Genomic DNA, 18,799 nt, shown 5'->3' on the forward strand with positions numbered 1-18,799 from the left:
GGGAAGGGCGAGGACTAAAGCAAGCCATGCTAATGGCTGCAAGGTGGCATTTCCTCCATGTTTTCATGAGGAGGTGAGTATTATAGTCACTTGAACTGAACTGGGAGCAATGGGTGCTTGGTCTGGTGGCATTTCCCCTACGATTTCATTTGAGGAGCTGGTAGTGATTCACTTCCCCATTTAGTTCAGAGGTCACTAGATAGGAGGAGTGGCATCTGACTTGAGATGGAGGACAGGGGGATCCTAGACCTGGGAGCAATGCAGTGACTGAGGTCACCAGATACGAGGAGTGACATCTGACTTGAGATGGAGGACAGGGGCATCCAGGACTGAGATGACTGGAGTGACTGAGAAGTCTGACTCCCCATTGGGGAGAGGAGGAGAATGCCTCCCTATGATGAGTAGCTGTCACCTTGTATTAAACATAAAGTATGACATTTTAAAATATGGGTATAAGGGTGAGAATGGAGACAGAATAACAGAAGGGTGGACCCTAAAAGTCCTAGAGATATAGGCCCCAAATCCATTCTTCTCCTCTCCCCTGTTCTGATCAGTAGGGGACAGGGGGAGCTGACCCCTGCAGGCTGTTTCCTAGGCTCCCAGCTGGGTACTGACCATGAGTGGCCCTGAAGGGACACTGAAGGACACAGGGAAAGGAGAAGACAGGGCATTTACCCCCTCCCTTTGCCCTGGATGACATCTCCAGCAAGGAGGCATCTCGTTCTTGGTCCATCCAGCTCCTACCACCTCCAACTCCTCTGTGTGCCTCTCCAGGAAATGCTTCTTCCCTTTGGCATTCCAGCTAAAGCAACAGTGACTTCCTGCTGTTGCTCATCTATGGGTTATCTTAATGTCCCCTGTGTGACATTCAGGTCACCATGAACCCGTGTACCAATTCCCTACATTCAATTCCCTCTAGGTAAACACGAGTGGTTTCTGTTTTCTATGTTAGACCCTGACTTATACAAGACCTAATAATGATGTCTGACCATATTCCATTATACTGGGAAGCAAGTAGGTTTTTGGCATGGGGATTAATTAGTTCTGTTGTGCAGGTAGTGAAACTGAGATGTGTCAAGGTGACCTGTAAAGATCACTTAGCCATTACCTGTCAGAGTCTAAACTGATGAAGGTTATAAAAAGGTCAGGTCACCTTACCCCGATTCATCACAGTACCCACTCCTTATTATGAGATGCGACAATGGCACTTCCACTTATCATGTCTGCTTTTTACAACTGCTCAATCTTCAACACTTTCAAAACCTGTGTCAAAATAACAGGGGTAGTACCATTCTGATGGGTTCTTTAATCAGGTTTACACAAACTGCTTTTCTAAAATGATGCTGGCTAAACCCTTACAAATAGGAAGTAATCCAGTAGTTCAGTTACCTTGATTACTACATTATTTTTGTTCTGGAATCTGCTGAAACTCATCACTGTGTATCCTTCAATTGTTTTCATGCATGTGCATGTCATCACACACTATCATGTGAGTAGCTATTTTTCATATTTAATGAGTAATCGCTCCTCTTTTGAAAGCTGTCTCCTCCATTATCACAATCGAGGATTTTTCCTTTGCTTTCTTTACCTACTGTTTTTCTGCCATTTAGAAACTTGCAATGCTCATGACTGGCCAGGTGAGGTGAGCAGCCTACAATTCTGCGCAGGGGCAGAACTGGGAACAAGTTGGGGGTGTGGTTCTCAGGTGTTCTTTACAGTCAAGGTGAATATGTGAAATGTCAGCAACCTCTCTTCTCTTAGTGTCTGCTTGGGACTTAAAACATATTCATTATTTCCCCTTGATTGCAGGGAAATTGAGGTTTCTGGGTTCCTACCCATTCAGAGATGACAAATTGATTATGACCACCAGCCCTTCCCCTTTGTGCTTTTAAATCATCTTGCTCAGCCCTAGCTGGTTTGGCTCAGTGGATAGAGTGTCAGCCTGCGGACTGAAGGGTCTCAGGTTTGATTCTGGCCAAGGGCTCGATCCCCAGTGGGGGCATGCAGGAGGCAGCCCATCAGTGATTCTCTCTCATTGATGTTTCTATCGCTCTCTCCCTTCCTCTCTGAATCAATTAAATAAATAAATAAATAAAATAAATCAGCTTGCTCACTGGACAGGCACTGTGGATTTGTGGTATTCTGGCACTGACAGGTATCCTATAGGTTTATGGTATTCTGGCACAGAGAGGGAGCATATGGATTTATGGTATTCTGGCACTGACAGGGATCTTGATAATTAGTCTAAACCAGTAGTTCTCATCATGGTTATAAATTAAAAGCTTAACTAGGAAATCAAACAAAATACTTGATGCCAAACTCCACCTGCAGAAATTCTGATTTTATTGGTCAGGGGTGGGGCCCAGGCATGGGCATTTAAAAATAACAGCTTTGAGATAAAATTCATCCATTTAATATGTGCACTTTAATGGTTTTTAGTATAGTCGCAGAGTTAAGCAATTAATTCAGAACATTTTCATCTCCTCAAAAAGAAATCCTGTACCCATTGGACTTTGCACTCTCCACCCCGAGCCCTTGGAAACCACTAATATTTCTGTCTCTACAGTCTTCCCTATTTTAGACACTCATATTTAATTCCTATCCATATAAATGGAATCATACAATATGCTATTTTTTTGTGAATGGCTTCTTTTACTTAACATGGCTTTAGGGTTCATCCATATTTAAGCAGTACTTCATTTGCTTTATTACCAAATAATATTCCATTGTATGGATATATCACATTTTATTTATGTATTCACCAGATGATGGACATTTGGGTTGTTTCCAATATTTGACTATTATAAATAATGCTGCTATGAACATTCACACATGAATTTTGTGTGGATGTATGTTTTCATTTCTCTTGAGTATATATACCTAGAAGTGAAATTGCTGGGTCATATGTTATCTCTATTTTTAATCCTTTGAGAAAATGCCAGATTGTTTTCCAATATGGCTGCACCATTTTACACATTCCCTTGTACCAAGGGTTCCAATTTATCCACATTCTTGCCAATACTATGATTCCTGTCTCTCTCTTTTATTATTATTATAGTCATCCTAATGAATGTGAAATAATATCTCACTGTGGTTTAAATTTGCATTTTCTTGCTGGCTAATGATATTGAGCATCTTTTCATGCACTTATTGGCCATTTGTATGTCTTCTTTAGAGAAATGTCAAGTCTGATCCTTCATTAATTTTTTAACTGGGCCATTTGTCTTTTTATTATTGAGTCATTAATTCTTTAGCAGATATTTACTAGGAACGCACCATTACCCAGGCCCTGCCCTAGTTCCTGTAGTAAGTTCAAAACCCACTAAAATTATTTCGTAATTTGCTCATATGCCACAACGCAGAGTTGGAAAAACACCATGTGAAAGCCTGCCTGGCTTTGTGAATGTGTTCCTCGATTGGACCTCCCACAGATGGCGAACATTTAGCAGGCGTTTCATAGAGAAATTGGAGCCCAGAGGAAGATGTGCTCATTGGCTCACTGTGGCAAAGGTGGGAGCAGAGCTACATCTCTCACGAGCTGCAGTGGCTTTAGTGTTTCCCTCTGCCTAGGGGTTCAAATAGTCCCCCACCCCCAACCCAAGACATAAAAACTGCTTTGAGTCATGGAAGTGGACTTTCCTAAGCACTCAGCTGTCATGAGGTGCTAGAGCAGGGAGGACATACTCAGATCTGTCAAATCTCACGTAGAGCCCCTGAATGACAGAAGGCACTTTCCTACTTTTTAAGACCAGAGAGCTTGATTGACAGGCAACTGCCTAGCAATAAAGTAAATCAAAGCCTCCTATGGGGAAACAATACTTCGTCTAATTCCTTGATATGTTTATAATCCACAAATGATTTAAGAGTTTATGTGGGACACAAAGAGGGAGGACACAACACTCTTAAGAGCAACATGGAGAACTCCGAAAGGAAAGAGGAGGAGGAGTGGGTGAGTAAGCACAAGGACTGGCTGGCGAGGGGGCGACAGATGGGTATCCCCTCCACAAGGAGAGCATGTTGCTTCCACTGGGTCACAAGTCATCCCTGAGCAGTTTGTCCACCTGACCGGTGGGTGGGTGTAACAATGACGATGAGTCTTCTCATTTTAAATTAACTCCTTCATTTTAAATTAATTTTTACATGGAAGGCCAATGGGGATAGCTATGCTTTAAGTCTGTTCTTAAGTCACAGGGTGTGTCACATATACTCAGCTCAGAAAACCTGGCTGGAGAGCTTTTAAGAGAAAGGAACCATGAGAGATGTAAGAGCACTCTTTCCTAAAAGGAAAACAATGACAGTTTCCACTCTTGCATTATTTCAGGCATGTTCCCAGGTCATGCTCCAGCAGGGGGGTGCTAGTAATGGCAGCAGCACATTGTTAAACACAGAGAGCAGAGAAATGGAATTGCTGAATGCAATCACATCTTAGAAATGTTGGAATCCCTTGTGGTTTGAGACTTCCTGGAATAGCTGCTTACCCCCAACTCTTCCTTCCTGATCCTTAATCTGAACATGTCATAGAAAGGAAAATATATTGGTAGGCAAATGAACATATTTTTAATCAAACTGATCACTTCAAACATTTAAATCATTTGATGTGACTACACAAAGACTGACTAACCACCAAGTGTCCATATTAATATTAGAGAGATAAGACCTTATTATTATGAGATCTAATATTATTATTAGAGGACTGCATTATCCAATGCAAACACTTTTGGTTCATTTACCACTATTTTCCCTTTTCACCATCAAGCTTTCCTTCCAATTACGTCTAAAGCAGTGACTAATTGAGAACCATCAAAGCGATGAGAAGAGAAAGAGTAAGGGGGAGGGGAAGGTAGAGGAAAATCTCTTTGTTTACAGAAGAATGTCCGCTAATAAGTGTTTCAAAGTTCATCAATGGATGCTAAAATTATTGGTGGAGAGGTTGTTAGAGAAGTGGACAATCACATAGTCTCAAGTTAGCACCCCAGAATAATCATAAATGGATATAAACGCACCTGTCTACAGGGGAGTCTGACAGTCACCACCTTAATGCGATGGTCAAACCCGGCACTGCCAGTAGCAGCCCAGGCAGACTTGATGGAAGCGGTACAGTGGGAGGCACAGAATGTCACCCATGAAGTGTTCTCAACAGAGATGTGTAACCTGGACATAATCACGAAGAAACTCTGACATAAACTCACATCTCTACATGGTAACTGGCTTGGACTCCTCATCAAAGGATTCCACATCTTGAAAAATAGAGGGAGTCGATGGGACTTTGTGGATTAGTAGAACTAATGAGAATTAGTGAAACTCAGAACTGTGCAAGTCACATGAAAAGAAATTCTTTACATTTTCTCTATAATTATAGTTACCATTTTTCTTCCTCTGTAGCATAACTTCTGTTCTTTCACCTGTGTTACTAACTATACATCCTATACATTAAAAAGTCAGCTTTTTTGTTACTAACTATACATCCTATACATTAAAAAGTCAGCCTTTTTATTTCTGACTGATTTCTAATTGCTAATGTAAAATTACAGCTCAGATTTTAGGTAAACAGTTAAGTATTTGCACTTTGCTATGGGCTGAAATATATTCTCTCCCAAATTCGTATTTTGAGCCCCTATTCCCGAAAATGATGGTATTTAGAGATGGGATCTTTGGGAGGTAAATTCAGGAAGGGGGTACCCTTATGATTGGGGTATATACTCTTATAAGAAGAGGCATGAGAGAGAGCTCTTTTTCTCTCGGACCTATCAGGACACAGCAAGAAAAACAGGCCTCTGCATGCAAGGAACTGAACAGGCCTGCACCTTGATCTTGGACTTCCCATTCTTTAGGACTGAGAGAAATAAATTCCTGTTGTTTGGGCCACCCAGTATACAGTACTTTGTTATGACAGCCAGAGCAGACTAAGACATACCCTACACCCTGAGATTCCTTCTACCCATTCCTTTACTTAAGCCCATTACTTGCATATTGAGTAATACCTGCATTCAACAAGTATTTATTGAACATGTTTCTTGGGATATAGTCCTAGAAGTGGGATCACTATTAAACATTCCTCAAAGTGGAAAGAATGCACTAGGTATAATGACCAAACCAAGGGCTCCAACTTGGTTTTTCTGCCAGGAGCCACTATACATTATATATTTATTCAAATAGCAACAGTTTTCCAAGAAGAACATGTCTTAAGCTTCAATACAGATTTTCAATATGTAGGAATAAAATAACCAATAATTGGTTATTATGAATTGAATATATACTTTGGTTTTTCAACTACCCAGAAGGATTACAGGTTTAAAAGTCAGAATTTATATGGCATTGAACTTTCTTGTCTGAGGAGTCTAGTTTATTGACCATTCTGGGTATTTCTCAAATTGCCATACAATCTCCTTTTGAAGAATCGAAATCTAGTCAGAGCATGGACACTAAACAACTGATCTCAAGCAAAGGCAGGAAGCCCAAACTTTGCAACTAAGTGACAGGTCTTCAAGGAAGCACTGGGGGAACAGAGAGGGGAGGGAGTGAGGGGTGGGGGTGGGGGGTCATGGGGACTAGGGAGAAAGACAAAGAAAGACAAGGGAACCTCTGGGGCAAAGTGAGATACCACAGAGAAGGGTAAAGGCTTTGCATAAAATTGGCAGAAAAGTGAAGATGGTTTAAGATTAAGGTTTCTTCCCCCAGGGGTAAAACAGAATGATAGTGTATTTGTAGAGAATTGTCAAACTGGCAGTGAACAGTCACTGGGTTAGAGAATGTGCGGACATTTTTTTTAAGCAGGTATGAATTTAAAACCTCAGCAATAATCACTCGTGGTTAAATAACCTATAATGAGCAGTGAGCCCCTGCCCCAGCTCTCCTCACCCTAAGTCCTGTGCCCCCAAAAGAAGCACCTACAACTTAAAAAAATTGTTTGTTTTTAATTCTTCCAGTTGTTATATGCACCTCGTTACATAAGCTGTGGAAACAGCTACTTGTTGATATATTAATTTTAGACATTTTATTCTGACAGGCTGCTCAATGGACGGATGAGGAGTTCATTAGCTATGTCCCCCTTTTCCATCTCCAAGTTGCCCCCTTCCCCTTCCTAATGTAGTTATATTACTATTTTTAGTTTTTCACTGGTTTTTAATTATATATGTACACATATCTTTACCTCAAGCAGGAGCACTCACCACACTATAAAATGCTGACTTGTCTTACCCCAAGACTGTGGGCTCTACCCCAGGAGGCAGCGGGGTTTCGGGGAGGAGATGCTGGGAAGAGTTGATGTCTGAGCTGAATCCTGAAAGCTGAACTAGGCAGGTACAGGAGGTGGGCGTGGGATGAGCGAGAGCATTCTAGGACGAGGGATGGGCAAAGCAAAGACACAGTGGCCAGTAGGAAAGCGCACGATGGCCTGGGGACCTGAAAACGTTTAACAGGGAAAGAAAGACAGAGAAAGGGCTAGTGTCCTCGGGCCTGGCAGGGAGTGTGAGCCTGCGGCAGGGAGCAGCCATCAGTAGAGGAGATGGACAGGGGGAGCAGCCATCAGCAGAGACAGAAGACAGACGGGGAAGGAGGCCTTTCCCTGGCGATTGGACTCGCACTGCTGGCCTTGTCTTAGGCACACCTCATCCTGCCCCTGCTCAGGCTAGATGACTGGTGTTTTTCCCTCCACAGTGGCACGGTATGTCACTATCAGCCACACTTTCTGAAGGGCTGAGTGGGATTAAATTAGAGGGATTAACTTTCCCCCCTTTATTAAGAATGTTATTAAATGTACACCTATGTGAAAAATTAAATAATTGCACGATCTAAAATTAAACAAAAATAAAATGTCTTAAACATTCTATAGTGATGTTTAAATGATACTATTAGATAATTATAATCCTCAAATAACTGTATAGGAGAGATTTTCATTTTTTTTTTTCATTTACTGCCAATCATGCTAGTAAGTCATATCATTTTGATATAATAATAAAGTGCCTAATTTAATCTTCTTGAACATTAATTGATATGTTTGTAGCTGAGTCTCCAGTTAATTACCTGTCTTTTCTGTTTAATCTTGAGATTTAAGTCTGCTTCTTATCCTCCCTTGCGGGGCAATGTCCTCCATCTATCCATGACCTTCATCTCATTTAATTGAAGGAAAAAGAGCATTTTAGCAAGGCATTCTCTACCCTTGTACTTATTTAATACATTCATGCTTTCTGAGTCATCTTTCCTTTTAGAATTATATTTGAAAGTGATATTAAACATGCAGAGATAGTGAAATAAATGTCTCCATTCTAGTAAACATTTTGTCCCAGCAAACTAAAGTGTGTTTTTTTTTCCTTCACCAGAGTTTTCACTTGTTACTTCAAATATCTGTAAAGATTCTTCGATATCTACAGTTACCTGGAAACTCTTAATGGCTGTTGCTTTTAAGAACCTTTTAAATTTCCACGTGAAATTTTTCTGAAAATTTATACTCTACTTCATTCAGACCATGTTTCCATCTAACTGTATCCCTGGGCCCACTAGATTTCTGCTTCGTTTAATTGTCTAATCTGGGTTGGTAGTAGAAACTAAAGAGGCGTAAAGACCTACCAAAGCAAAACAAAACAAAAAACAAAAAACTCTGAGGATCAGAAGTCAGGCTGTGAGCTTCTACAAGGACATGTTACTAGACATAAAACTTAGGGAGGCCACTGAAGACATTTCCTCCCCATTAAGGCAGGTGGCTCACCATTCTTTACATGTTGTTCTTTTCATTTGAAGAGTGAGAGATCCTTCCTACTTGTATTCAGTTTCCTTGGTCCAACATTTATTGAGGATCTCTGATGAATGTCAGGGCTCCAAAGAGCAAGGTGAAAGTGCAAACCTGCTTTCATTCTGACTTGTCCCTCAGTCTCTTCCCTACTCAGGACTGCATCACACTATCTGAAACCCACATAATTTTATATCATTTTCATATTTTCTTTCCCTTTGTATTGTATTCTTTCTCTTTTCAATGACTCTTTTCTTTTCTTTGACTAGACAAACATAAAGCTCAGATGAAAGAAGATAAGTTTTAAAGTACCTCTATTCCTGATTTCAATACATTACCAGCCTCCCCTCCCCTAATAGCTGGATATTCTGTTACCAACCTATTATTGAAAGGGAGAACTCAAAACAATGTAATACATGAAATATAATACAGTGAGCACTAATGGTAACACACTAAGTCTAGAGTAAAGCACCTACATGATAAAATGTTTGTGACATCAGTAGAAAGTGATTAGCATATCAGCCAAGATTATGATGATTATTGAAAATGAAGGAATAGCCTGGTCGGTGTTGCTCAGTGGTTGAGCATTGACCTATGTATGAACCAGGAGGTCACAGTTCGATTCCCAGTCCAGGCACATGCCTAGGTTGTGGGCTCAGTCCACAGTAGGGGATGTGCAGGAGGCAGCCAATCAATGATTCTCTCTCATCATTGATGTTTCTCTCTCTCTTTCCCCTCTCCTTTCATCTCTGAAATCAATAAAAAATATATTTTAAAAAAAAGAAAATGAAGGAATAACTCAAATGTGCAAAAATACAAATTCCTGGTCCATTTTTAGGCTGGTTGATCAAAGCGTTAGAGGAGGCAGATAGACGGATATGAGCTGGGAGAGGCTGGGAGAGGCAGCTGGGCTGGAGGAAGGAAGTGTGAGATGTGACAAACTGAAAATAGACAATGGCGATGGTAAGTCCCTATGTGAGCAGAAAAGATTCAAAGCCCTCCAGGATGTGGTCTCACCAGTGGCATAACACCTAGCTGAAGGAGCCTCATAACTTAGAGACATGTTTTTAAGAAATAAGGGAAGGGGAGACCTACTGAGGGGCACTCCCGTCTAGGGCTATAAATATCCCAAACCCCACCCAAGCGAGGCCCTCGGTTCAGTCCCAGCCAGCTGAGCGGCCCACTCAGGTCCTCTCTGAGTGTAATGCTTTCCTCACCTGCTTCTGCTGTTATTTGTTGTCTCTTGTTTGAATTTAATCCTACAAGCAAGACAAGAGCTGGGGGCGCAGAGTACTGTCTCCGGCCAGAAACCCCCTTGTCACTGCTGACAACAGTGTGGTAGCTCTGGGAGCCAGACCACCTGGCTCAACTCGCGACATCACTTCGTGGCCTGTGAATTTGGGAAGATCATGTAATTTCTCTGCACCTCAGTTCCCTCATCTCTTGCATGGGAATAACAGTACCTGAACACGCATAATGCGGCTGCCCAGTGCCAGGCGCGAGCTGACTCTGACCGCTGTGACAGTTGAAATAGATTGCACAATCTTTCCAGAAATGTAATCAATCACTCATCTTTCCACATGCTAGCGTTCAAGACTAATTTGTAGATTTTACGTACAAGAGTGGGCAAAAGTAGGTTTATAGCTGTTCATATGGGAAAACAATACAATGATTCATAAATAATAATACAAGAATAAACTCTGTGTTTTGCATACTCACAGCTGTATTTTTTCACTTTTATCACCAGAAAGCTCTGGCCCTGGTTCTGACAATTACATCTGTCCACTTAAGGATTTTCAGCCTTGGCACTAGAGAAAAGATTCTTATTCTTTGATATTCTGGGGCCCTGAGTGAAATGGGGCTAAAAGATTTTTAGGGCAGTATTTCTAATACATGTGCCCGCCCCAACTCCTAGACAACCCTTAATCTTCCCCTTTACTCCCCTCAACACCTTACCCCTTCTGTTAATTACATCTCCAGAAAGTAGGGCTGCTTTTATCAGTGGATATTCATTGATCTCAAAAGGATAATGTATTCATATATATGACAGGTGCAAAGACAATGGCTAGAAAGCCTGCTTTCAGCTTGTTGGGAACAAAAGGATATTTGCTATTTTTCTTTTTCTATTAAAGCCCTGGCTTGATCTACTTTCCCCCCCTCTATTCAAAGTTAAGCCCGGAAATAATACATTTTATTTTTTAGTTAAAAAATAAGAATAGGAAAAGGCCTTGTTTAGTACGGAAGGGAACATGACCTTTATTCAATGCGAAGGGCACTGGATTCTATATTCATCCATCTGCTCAATAGCCCTCTGAGCTCTAAGAGCTAATTACAGGAGGAGAGTGTGACTTCTCAGCCTTGTGGCTTGCGCCATGCTCTATGGTACTCTAATGTGAGAAATAAAGGCTCTCTGTCAACGCTACCAAGTTGGAATGTCAATGAAGACTGTTCTCTGCCACTTACCTTTCCTCTCAGCTTCTCCTCAGGATAGAGAACATGACAGATTCAGAGGAAAGAATAAATCACACACAAAACAAACAGACCTATAATATTATTTTCTTCTGTTAAAGCAAATATAATTTGTTTTCAAACCATGTCTAATTGCAAAAATGTAGACAGATCTCTCAGACATAATGTCCAGCACAATAAACCAGATACTATAATTCAATTTATGTGCAATTTGAGGACAGTCAAAACTAAACTCTGGTGATAAATGCCAGAATAGTGATTACCTTCAGGGGAGGCCTCTGGGGCCCTGGAAAAGCTCGATATTTTGATCTGGGAGGTGGTTACATGGTGTGATCACACATAATAATTCATTGAGTTATACCCTTCACTTCATGTATAACTAACCAAAAATTTATAAAAAGTATCATTTGTTTTCCCTTTAAATCTAAGATGGAAAGTGATACAATTAAGTGCGCAAGACAAGAGTAAAGGAAGCTGGAACTCACTGCTAACCCTCCTTAACCAGAAGCGGGAGGTGGCACATGAAGGTTAGCTCTTCAGATCCGCACTCTTTCCTGGGCAGGGCTGGAAACTCTTCCCCAGGTCCAAGCTGCTGGAGAGACCTAATGAAGCTGACCGACAACTCCTTGCAAGCACAGCATACGCTTAAGGCGTGACGTCAGAATAAGCCAAGCAACGGCAGAAAGAAGACTTAGGTTGATTTAAAGTCACCTGAAACGTTGAGGAAAACACACTTTATCCTTGATAAGGTGCTCCTAACACAACCAGGAAGGGGAGAGACACGATTAAAGGGAAGGAGTGGGAATGTGCTTATTCAGATGTCTTAAAGCCCTGGCAGCAGGAAAACGCAGCGGCGAGACGGAGAGAGAGGAGAGCCTGTGGCTGACCTCGTCCTAAGATCAGGTTAGTGATTCTTGCGTGGGGCTCCAATCCATCCATGTCTCAGTCACTCCTTACCTCTCTTGATAGAAACACATTATGAGGCTACTCTCTGTTATTATCACCATGTGATTTAAATTACGGGGCGTGTAGAGAACAGGGATAGGAAATAAAAATTTAAGAGTTTTTCATTTATTTCAAATGCTGGGGAAAATATAGTCAGCATTTAAAGGTGTTAGAAAAAACACCTCTGTGACTTTGGTATAAACCTGGATTTCTAAATAGAATACAAAATGTTCTATCCTTAAAAAATAATACATTTGACTTATTAAAAATGTTCAAGTCTGTTTATTAAAAGACACCATTAAGAGAGTAATGGGCCTGGCTGGCATGGCTTCGTGGTTGAGCGTAGAGCCAGGAGGTCACGGTTCGATTCCAGTCAGGGCACATGCCTGGGTTGCCGGCTCCATCCCTAGTAGGGGGCATACAGGATGCAGCTGACCAATGATTCTCTCTCATCATTGATGTTTCTCTCTCTCTCTCCCCCTCTCCCTTCCTCTCTGAAATCAATTCAAATATATTAAAAGAGAGAGAGAGAGAGAGAAAGTAAAAATACAAGTTATAAAGTGGGAGATGATATCTATCTGTCATAGAAAAGTTATATCCAGATATATAAAGAATTCCTACAAACCAGTACAGAAAAGACAACCTAATTTAAAACAAGTAACAAATATGTTGCAAAAAAGGATATTCAAATGGCCAGTACATACAGAAAAATACATTAAAAGGTGCTCAGTCATGAGAGAAATGCATATTGAACCAACACGAAACACCTCTACAAACCTACTATAAGGCTAAATTTTAACAGATGGAACATATCAAGTATAGATGAGATATGGACCAACTGAAACTCTCATATACTGCTATGCAAACTCTTACCACCACTCTAGAAAGTGGTTTGGAAGTGTTACTAAAATTGAACATATGCATAGCCTATGACCCAGCAATTCTAACTCCTATAAGTAACCAATAGAAACACTTATATATGGGGTTACCAAAAGACATAGAATATTCATGGCAGCACTATGCAAAAATAGTTCCAGACTAGAAACTACCCAGGTGCCCATAAGCAGTAGAATAAATGAATATACACATATACATACCTACACAAACAAATAATAAAACATAAAATATGTGAGGTATTCACACAATGGAATACCATATAGACTATAGAGTGATAAGAACTTATACAAAATAACATGGGTTAATTTCACCAACGTAATGTGGAGCTAATGGAGCCAGTCATAAAAGGATACACAACTGCATCATTCCTTTTAGACAGAATCCAAAAACAGACTGAAGTGATTTGTGTGTCTAGAAGTCAGATAAGGACTATTGGAGAGACAAGTAGTGACCAGAGGAAACATGAAAAGGATCCTTGTCGCTATCATTCTGTTTCTTGATCTAGGTACTGGTTATGCAGCTACAATAAAAAGGGTGAAAATGTACCAAGCTATGCCTTTGATATGTGCACATATGTTATACATATTCAAGAAAAAGTGAACTTTAGGTAATTTAAGCAAAGAAATGGAAACTCTAAGAAAGAATCAAAAGGAATGCTAACAACCAAACATACATAACAAAAATGAAGAATGCCTCTGGTGGGCTGACCAATAGACTGGGCATGACCAAGGAAAGAATCAGTGAGCTTGATTAATTGTCAATAGAAACTTCCAAATATGAAATCCAAAGAGAAAAAAGAGTAAAAAGACAGTACGGACTAGCCAAGAACTGTGAAAAAGATACAAAAGGTGTAATGTATGTGTAATGGGAATAACAGAAGGAGAATAAAGGAAACAACATGCAGAAGAAATATTGCAGCAATAATAACTTGAGAATTTTCCCGGATCAGTGACATACACCAAACCGCAGACCCAGGAAGCTCAGAGAACACCAGGCATGAAAATTCCAAAATAGATACATCCAGGCATAAACTATTCAAATGGCACAAAATTAAAACAAAGAGAAAAACCCTGAAGGAATTCAGAGGAAAAAAATCACCTTACCTATAGAAGAACAAGAATAAAAATTACAGTGGACCTCTCTTCAAAAATTATGGAAGCAAGAAAAGTGAAGTGAAATATTTCAAGTATTAAAAGAAAAGAATCACCATCCAATGAATGCTATACTCAGTGAAATTATTCTTTAAGAGTGAGGGAACGATAAAGTCTGTCTCTGACAGACAAAAATTGAGAGCATTTGTCACCAGTAGACCTGTCTTATAAGAAATGTTAAAAGAACTTCAGGAAAATGATATAGGTCAGAAACTTGGACCTACATTAAGAAAGGAAGAGCACGAGAGAAAAAAAAAAAACCATAAGGAAAATATCCCTTTATTTCTCTAATTCTTAATTGATCAATAGGTAACAGTTTGTTCAAAATAATAACATTATATGCAGTGATTATAGCTTATGGAGAAATGAAGTGAATGAGAGCAGAGCCATACGGAATGGGAGGCACTGGAATACTCTGTTATGAGGGTTTGCATTCCCCATGCAGTGGGATCGTGTTATTTGAAAGTGGACTTGGATTAGTTTAAATGTATACTGAACACTCTAGGATCACCACTAAAAACAGTAAAAAAAGTATAATTTATAAGCTAACAGGGAAGAAAAAAATGGAATCCTACAAAATGCTCAATTAAAATCATACGGGGAAAAAGCACAATCCGTAAAAAAAAAAATCAATACATTTTGAATTCAATTAAAATTAAAGACTTCTGCTCTACATAAGACATTGTGAAGGGAATTAAATACAAGGCGCAGACTGAGGGGAAATCTCTGCAAAACACATATCGATAAAGGACTGGTATCTAAAATACACAAAGAATTCTTAAAACTCAAAAATAATAAAATACACAACCTGATTAAAAATGGGCAAAAGATATCTCAACGTGTGTCATTACGAAAATTAAAACAATGAGATACCACAACACAACTATTAGAATATACCAGATTCAAAACACTGACAATACCAAACACTCTTACTGGCGAGGATGTGGAGCAACAGGAACTCTCATTCATTGCTGGTGGGAATGTGAAATGGTGCAGCCACTTTGAGGATAGTTTAGCAGTTTCTTGTGGAACTAAACATACCCTTACCATATGATCTAGCATTGCATTCCTTGGTATTTACTCAAATGAGTTGAAAACTTACACCCTCACAAAAACCTGCACATGAATGTTATCAATAGGTGAATGGATAAACAAACTATAGCATGTCCATACCATGAAATATTATTCAGAAATTTCAAAACAAAGAGTTCAAGCTACAAAAAGACATGAAGAAAACCTTAGTGCATATTGCTAAGCAAAAGAAGCCAATCTAACAAGGCTACATACTATATGATTACAAATATATGACATTCTGAAAAAGACAAAATGATGGAGATGGTAAAAAAAAAATCAGTGATTGCCAAGGGTTCGGGAAGAGGAAAGCAGGGATGAATAGGAAGAACAACAGAGAATTTTTAGGGCAGTAATACTACTATTTTGAATGGTAGATACATTAATTATACATTTGTCAAAACCCATAGAACAGTGGTTCTCAACCTTTCTAATGCCGCGACTCTTTAATACAGTTCCTCATGTTGTGGTGACCCCCAACCATAAAATTATTTTCGTTGCTACTTCATAACTGTAATTTTGCTACTGTTATGAATCGTAATGTAAATATCTGTGTTTTCCAATGGTCTTAGGCAACCCTGTTAGCGGTTCTCACCCTGTGAGTCGCGACCCACAGGTTGAGAACAGCTGCTTTAGAGCCTAAGACCATCGGAAAACACAGATATTTACATTACGGTATTTACATTCCATTCTTCACCTCAGAGAACCGTTAATTGAACTTTCTGGAAATACAAATGTGCTTCCCATGTCTGTTCATATACATTGTATTTTCTATGATTGCTTTCTGATTGTTTTGACAAAAGTAATGTCTCTCCTTCAATTTGACCACTCAGTGTTTACCTAAGTTCAATGTAAATTTTTTACTTAGGGCCTAATTTGATGAAGCTACTCATTTTCACAGGCGGGGCTTGCCACAGTGAAACATTCCACCTAGTCTGTAAAGTAGAGGGGGAATGGAGGTAATATGTCGTCACATTAACACAGATATTTACATTACATTCTTCACCTCAGAGAACATGCGAAGAACAACTGTGCTATGCGCTGTATGGGCAGGAACTTTTCTTATTAACTGTCCGTCATATTTCCAGGTATGGTGCATAATAAGGTGAATACAGCTTTGCTGAATAAGTGAATGAATGAATGAATACACTATTTGTTCCCTAAGAGGGAAGAAGGACCTACAAATTGAAAGAGATTTTAACTCGAGTTAGTAATGCTCCAAATTTGATTCATGTCAATCACTGCCTTCTAATGTTTTGAGCACAAGGCATAGTTGCATGGGAAGTGAGGTGTATTAGGAGGAAAACAGACTTGACTAAGTTCGGTTAAGTGATACTAGATATTTAAAATTGTCCAAAATTTCACATAAGAAAGAATTAGCTAAACAGATGTTTTTCCTCCTCATGCTCAGTACAACTTAGAAAATAGACTGTTTACCTTATGAAATCTTCTTCATCTTCTCTCTTTGGCCTCAGCTGTTTGGGCTGAGCCATATTGATCCAGTTTGGTAGAGATTTCAAAAGTCTGCTGATATCATCATCTTTGGCCCAAGATGCACTGATGACAAGTTTTTCTTCCGACTGGACGATGCCCCTAAACACATGGCAGAAAAGAGACACGTCAGCACATTGCTTCATATCTGACTGGCACTTGTCATCTACCTCTGCTACACAGAAACAGTGCCTCACCCCTCTCTCTTATTAACATAATCCATGACCTGGGTTGGGGGCAGTACACCATTAATAGGTCCCATTACTGGGAACAACCATTTCTAGACTTCATTCTTAGATTCTTCATTGTTGAGTCATCTTAAAGGCTAAGAATACTAACTAGCCCTCCTTTATGGTAGGTTTGTTTGGGGGGTGTATTTCAACAAAGATGTTAAATAAGGTGGAGAAACCATATAGAAGAATGACAACATAAATGGTACTGAAAGGTGACAGAGTGTTATAAAGGGTTGTCCTCTGGCTTCTTGTTTTAAACTATCAATTAGTTCTAGTTGAAGTTACTCTTTGAACTGTGGACACCCCTGCATTCAAAGCAAATGCACCATCACAGAGAAACCTCCACCCAGATACCCAGCAGAAATTCTCTGATTCTCGCCCTCTGCAGTGGCTGTGATGAGTGGCCTGGAGGTGACAGGTTCAGGTCCTTTAACAGGGCCCGTGGTTTAGCCACTGACACTGCTCTTACCAGAATGTACCTGTAAAGTCATCTTAAACATTCAATTTCAACTTCATTAAAAAGCTTCTCTTTCTGTTTAACATTTCTGTCCCTGTCACTAATGTGAATGGTCTAAAATCTTCATCAGCAATTGTAGGGACAGAGCGACAATGATTTATGAAGGGAGTACTCATTAGTCAGCTCCCTCAAAGCTGACCAGGGCTCCAGGAGGCTCCCCCCAGCCCAGGCAGGGACTTATTGTGGGATGAGGGTTATATTGGGGACGTCATGCAGTTCTCTCCATACAATATACATGTGGTGTACTAGTATATGCACGTATGTTCGATAAAACCTCCTTTACCCAAGAAGCAGTTTAATGTTTGTAAACATTAAACAAAATAAGTTGAAGCTGAAACCCTTGACTCATGAAAACCTGATCCCAGGTAACAGGGCCTCATGGCTGCCTGAAAATCAGTTAGAATAACAAGAGAACCAAAGTTGATTTCTAGAATTCTTCTCACCCTAAGCAAAAGTTTTCTAACAGTACTATGGTTAGTGGTACAAAAATACACTCTCAAATTACTCACACTGGTATATTCAATCTCTGTTCCCCCCCTATATTCTTGCATAATTTCTAAATTAATCCCACAGTCTAACTTTTACACTTTTTATGCTTAGGGGGCTGGGTGCCACCTTAAGGAGTGGCATCACCTCACATTTATGGCACGCCACGCCAGATGGACCCTCCATGCTCTTAGGCATTCTTCTTACCTGTCTCTGATCGACTTCCTCTCCCATTTCCCTCAATGACTATTTCTTAAGCCTTAACCCTTCATTTATCTCCTCATTGCTTCCTCCCCCCGCCCCAGTCTTCCTATGTGACAGAGGAGGGGACCTAATGACATACTTTCAAACACTCCACCTCTGACCCCCCACAGAAGTATATGCAAATCTGTTTCATCCTCATTCACCCCCTGTAATCTCTCTACCTAGGCTTTTGGGGATCATTCTCTCTCCCTCCCAATTATCCCCTTCTTTTCCTTTATATCTAGTCCCTTCTTCACCATGATTTAGCTTTCTGTGGTTTCAGTTACCCATGGTCAACAGTGGTCTGAAAACATTAGATGAAAAATTACAGAAATAAATAATTGATAAGTTCTGAGAAGGGTGATGAAATCCTGTGGACCCCACCCAGGATGCGACTCCTCTCTCTGTCCCGAGTCTCCACACCGGACACCCCCCACCCGTTAGTCACTTAGCAGCCATCTCATTATCAGATTGACGGCTATGGCATTACAGTGCCTGCGTTCAAGGAGCACTTATTTTACTTAATAAGGGCCCGAAGCACAGAAGTGATGTTGGCAATTCAGACATGCCA

At 40.2% G+C, this 18,799-nt stretch overlaps 1 protein-coding gene across 1 annotated transcript in view; it reads right to left on the bottom strand.

Annotated features, from left to right (window-relative positions):
* Nucleotides 1-18,799, bottom strand: part of EXOC4 (exocyst complex component 4) — a 737,356-nt gene that overhangs the window by 117,371 nt on the left and 601,186 nt on the right. The window contains exon 13 of the mRNA XM_008150517.3: nucleotides 16,696-16,851. Within this exon, the coding sequence (XP_008148739.2) occupies nucleotides 16,696-16,851 (156 nt within the window). The remainder of the gene's footprint in view (nucleotides 1-16,695; nucleotides 16,852-18,799) is intronic.

The sequence above is a fragment of the Eptesicus fuscus genome, chromosome 14 (assembly GCF_027574615.1).
Source record: "Eptesicus fuscus isolate TK198812 chromosome 14, DD_ASM_mEF_20220401, whole genome shotgun sequence".
In the NCBI taxonomy this organism is placed as follows: Eukaryota; Metazoa; Chordata; class Mammalia; order Chiroptera; family Vespertilionidae; genus Eptesicus; species Eptesicus fuscus.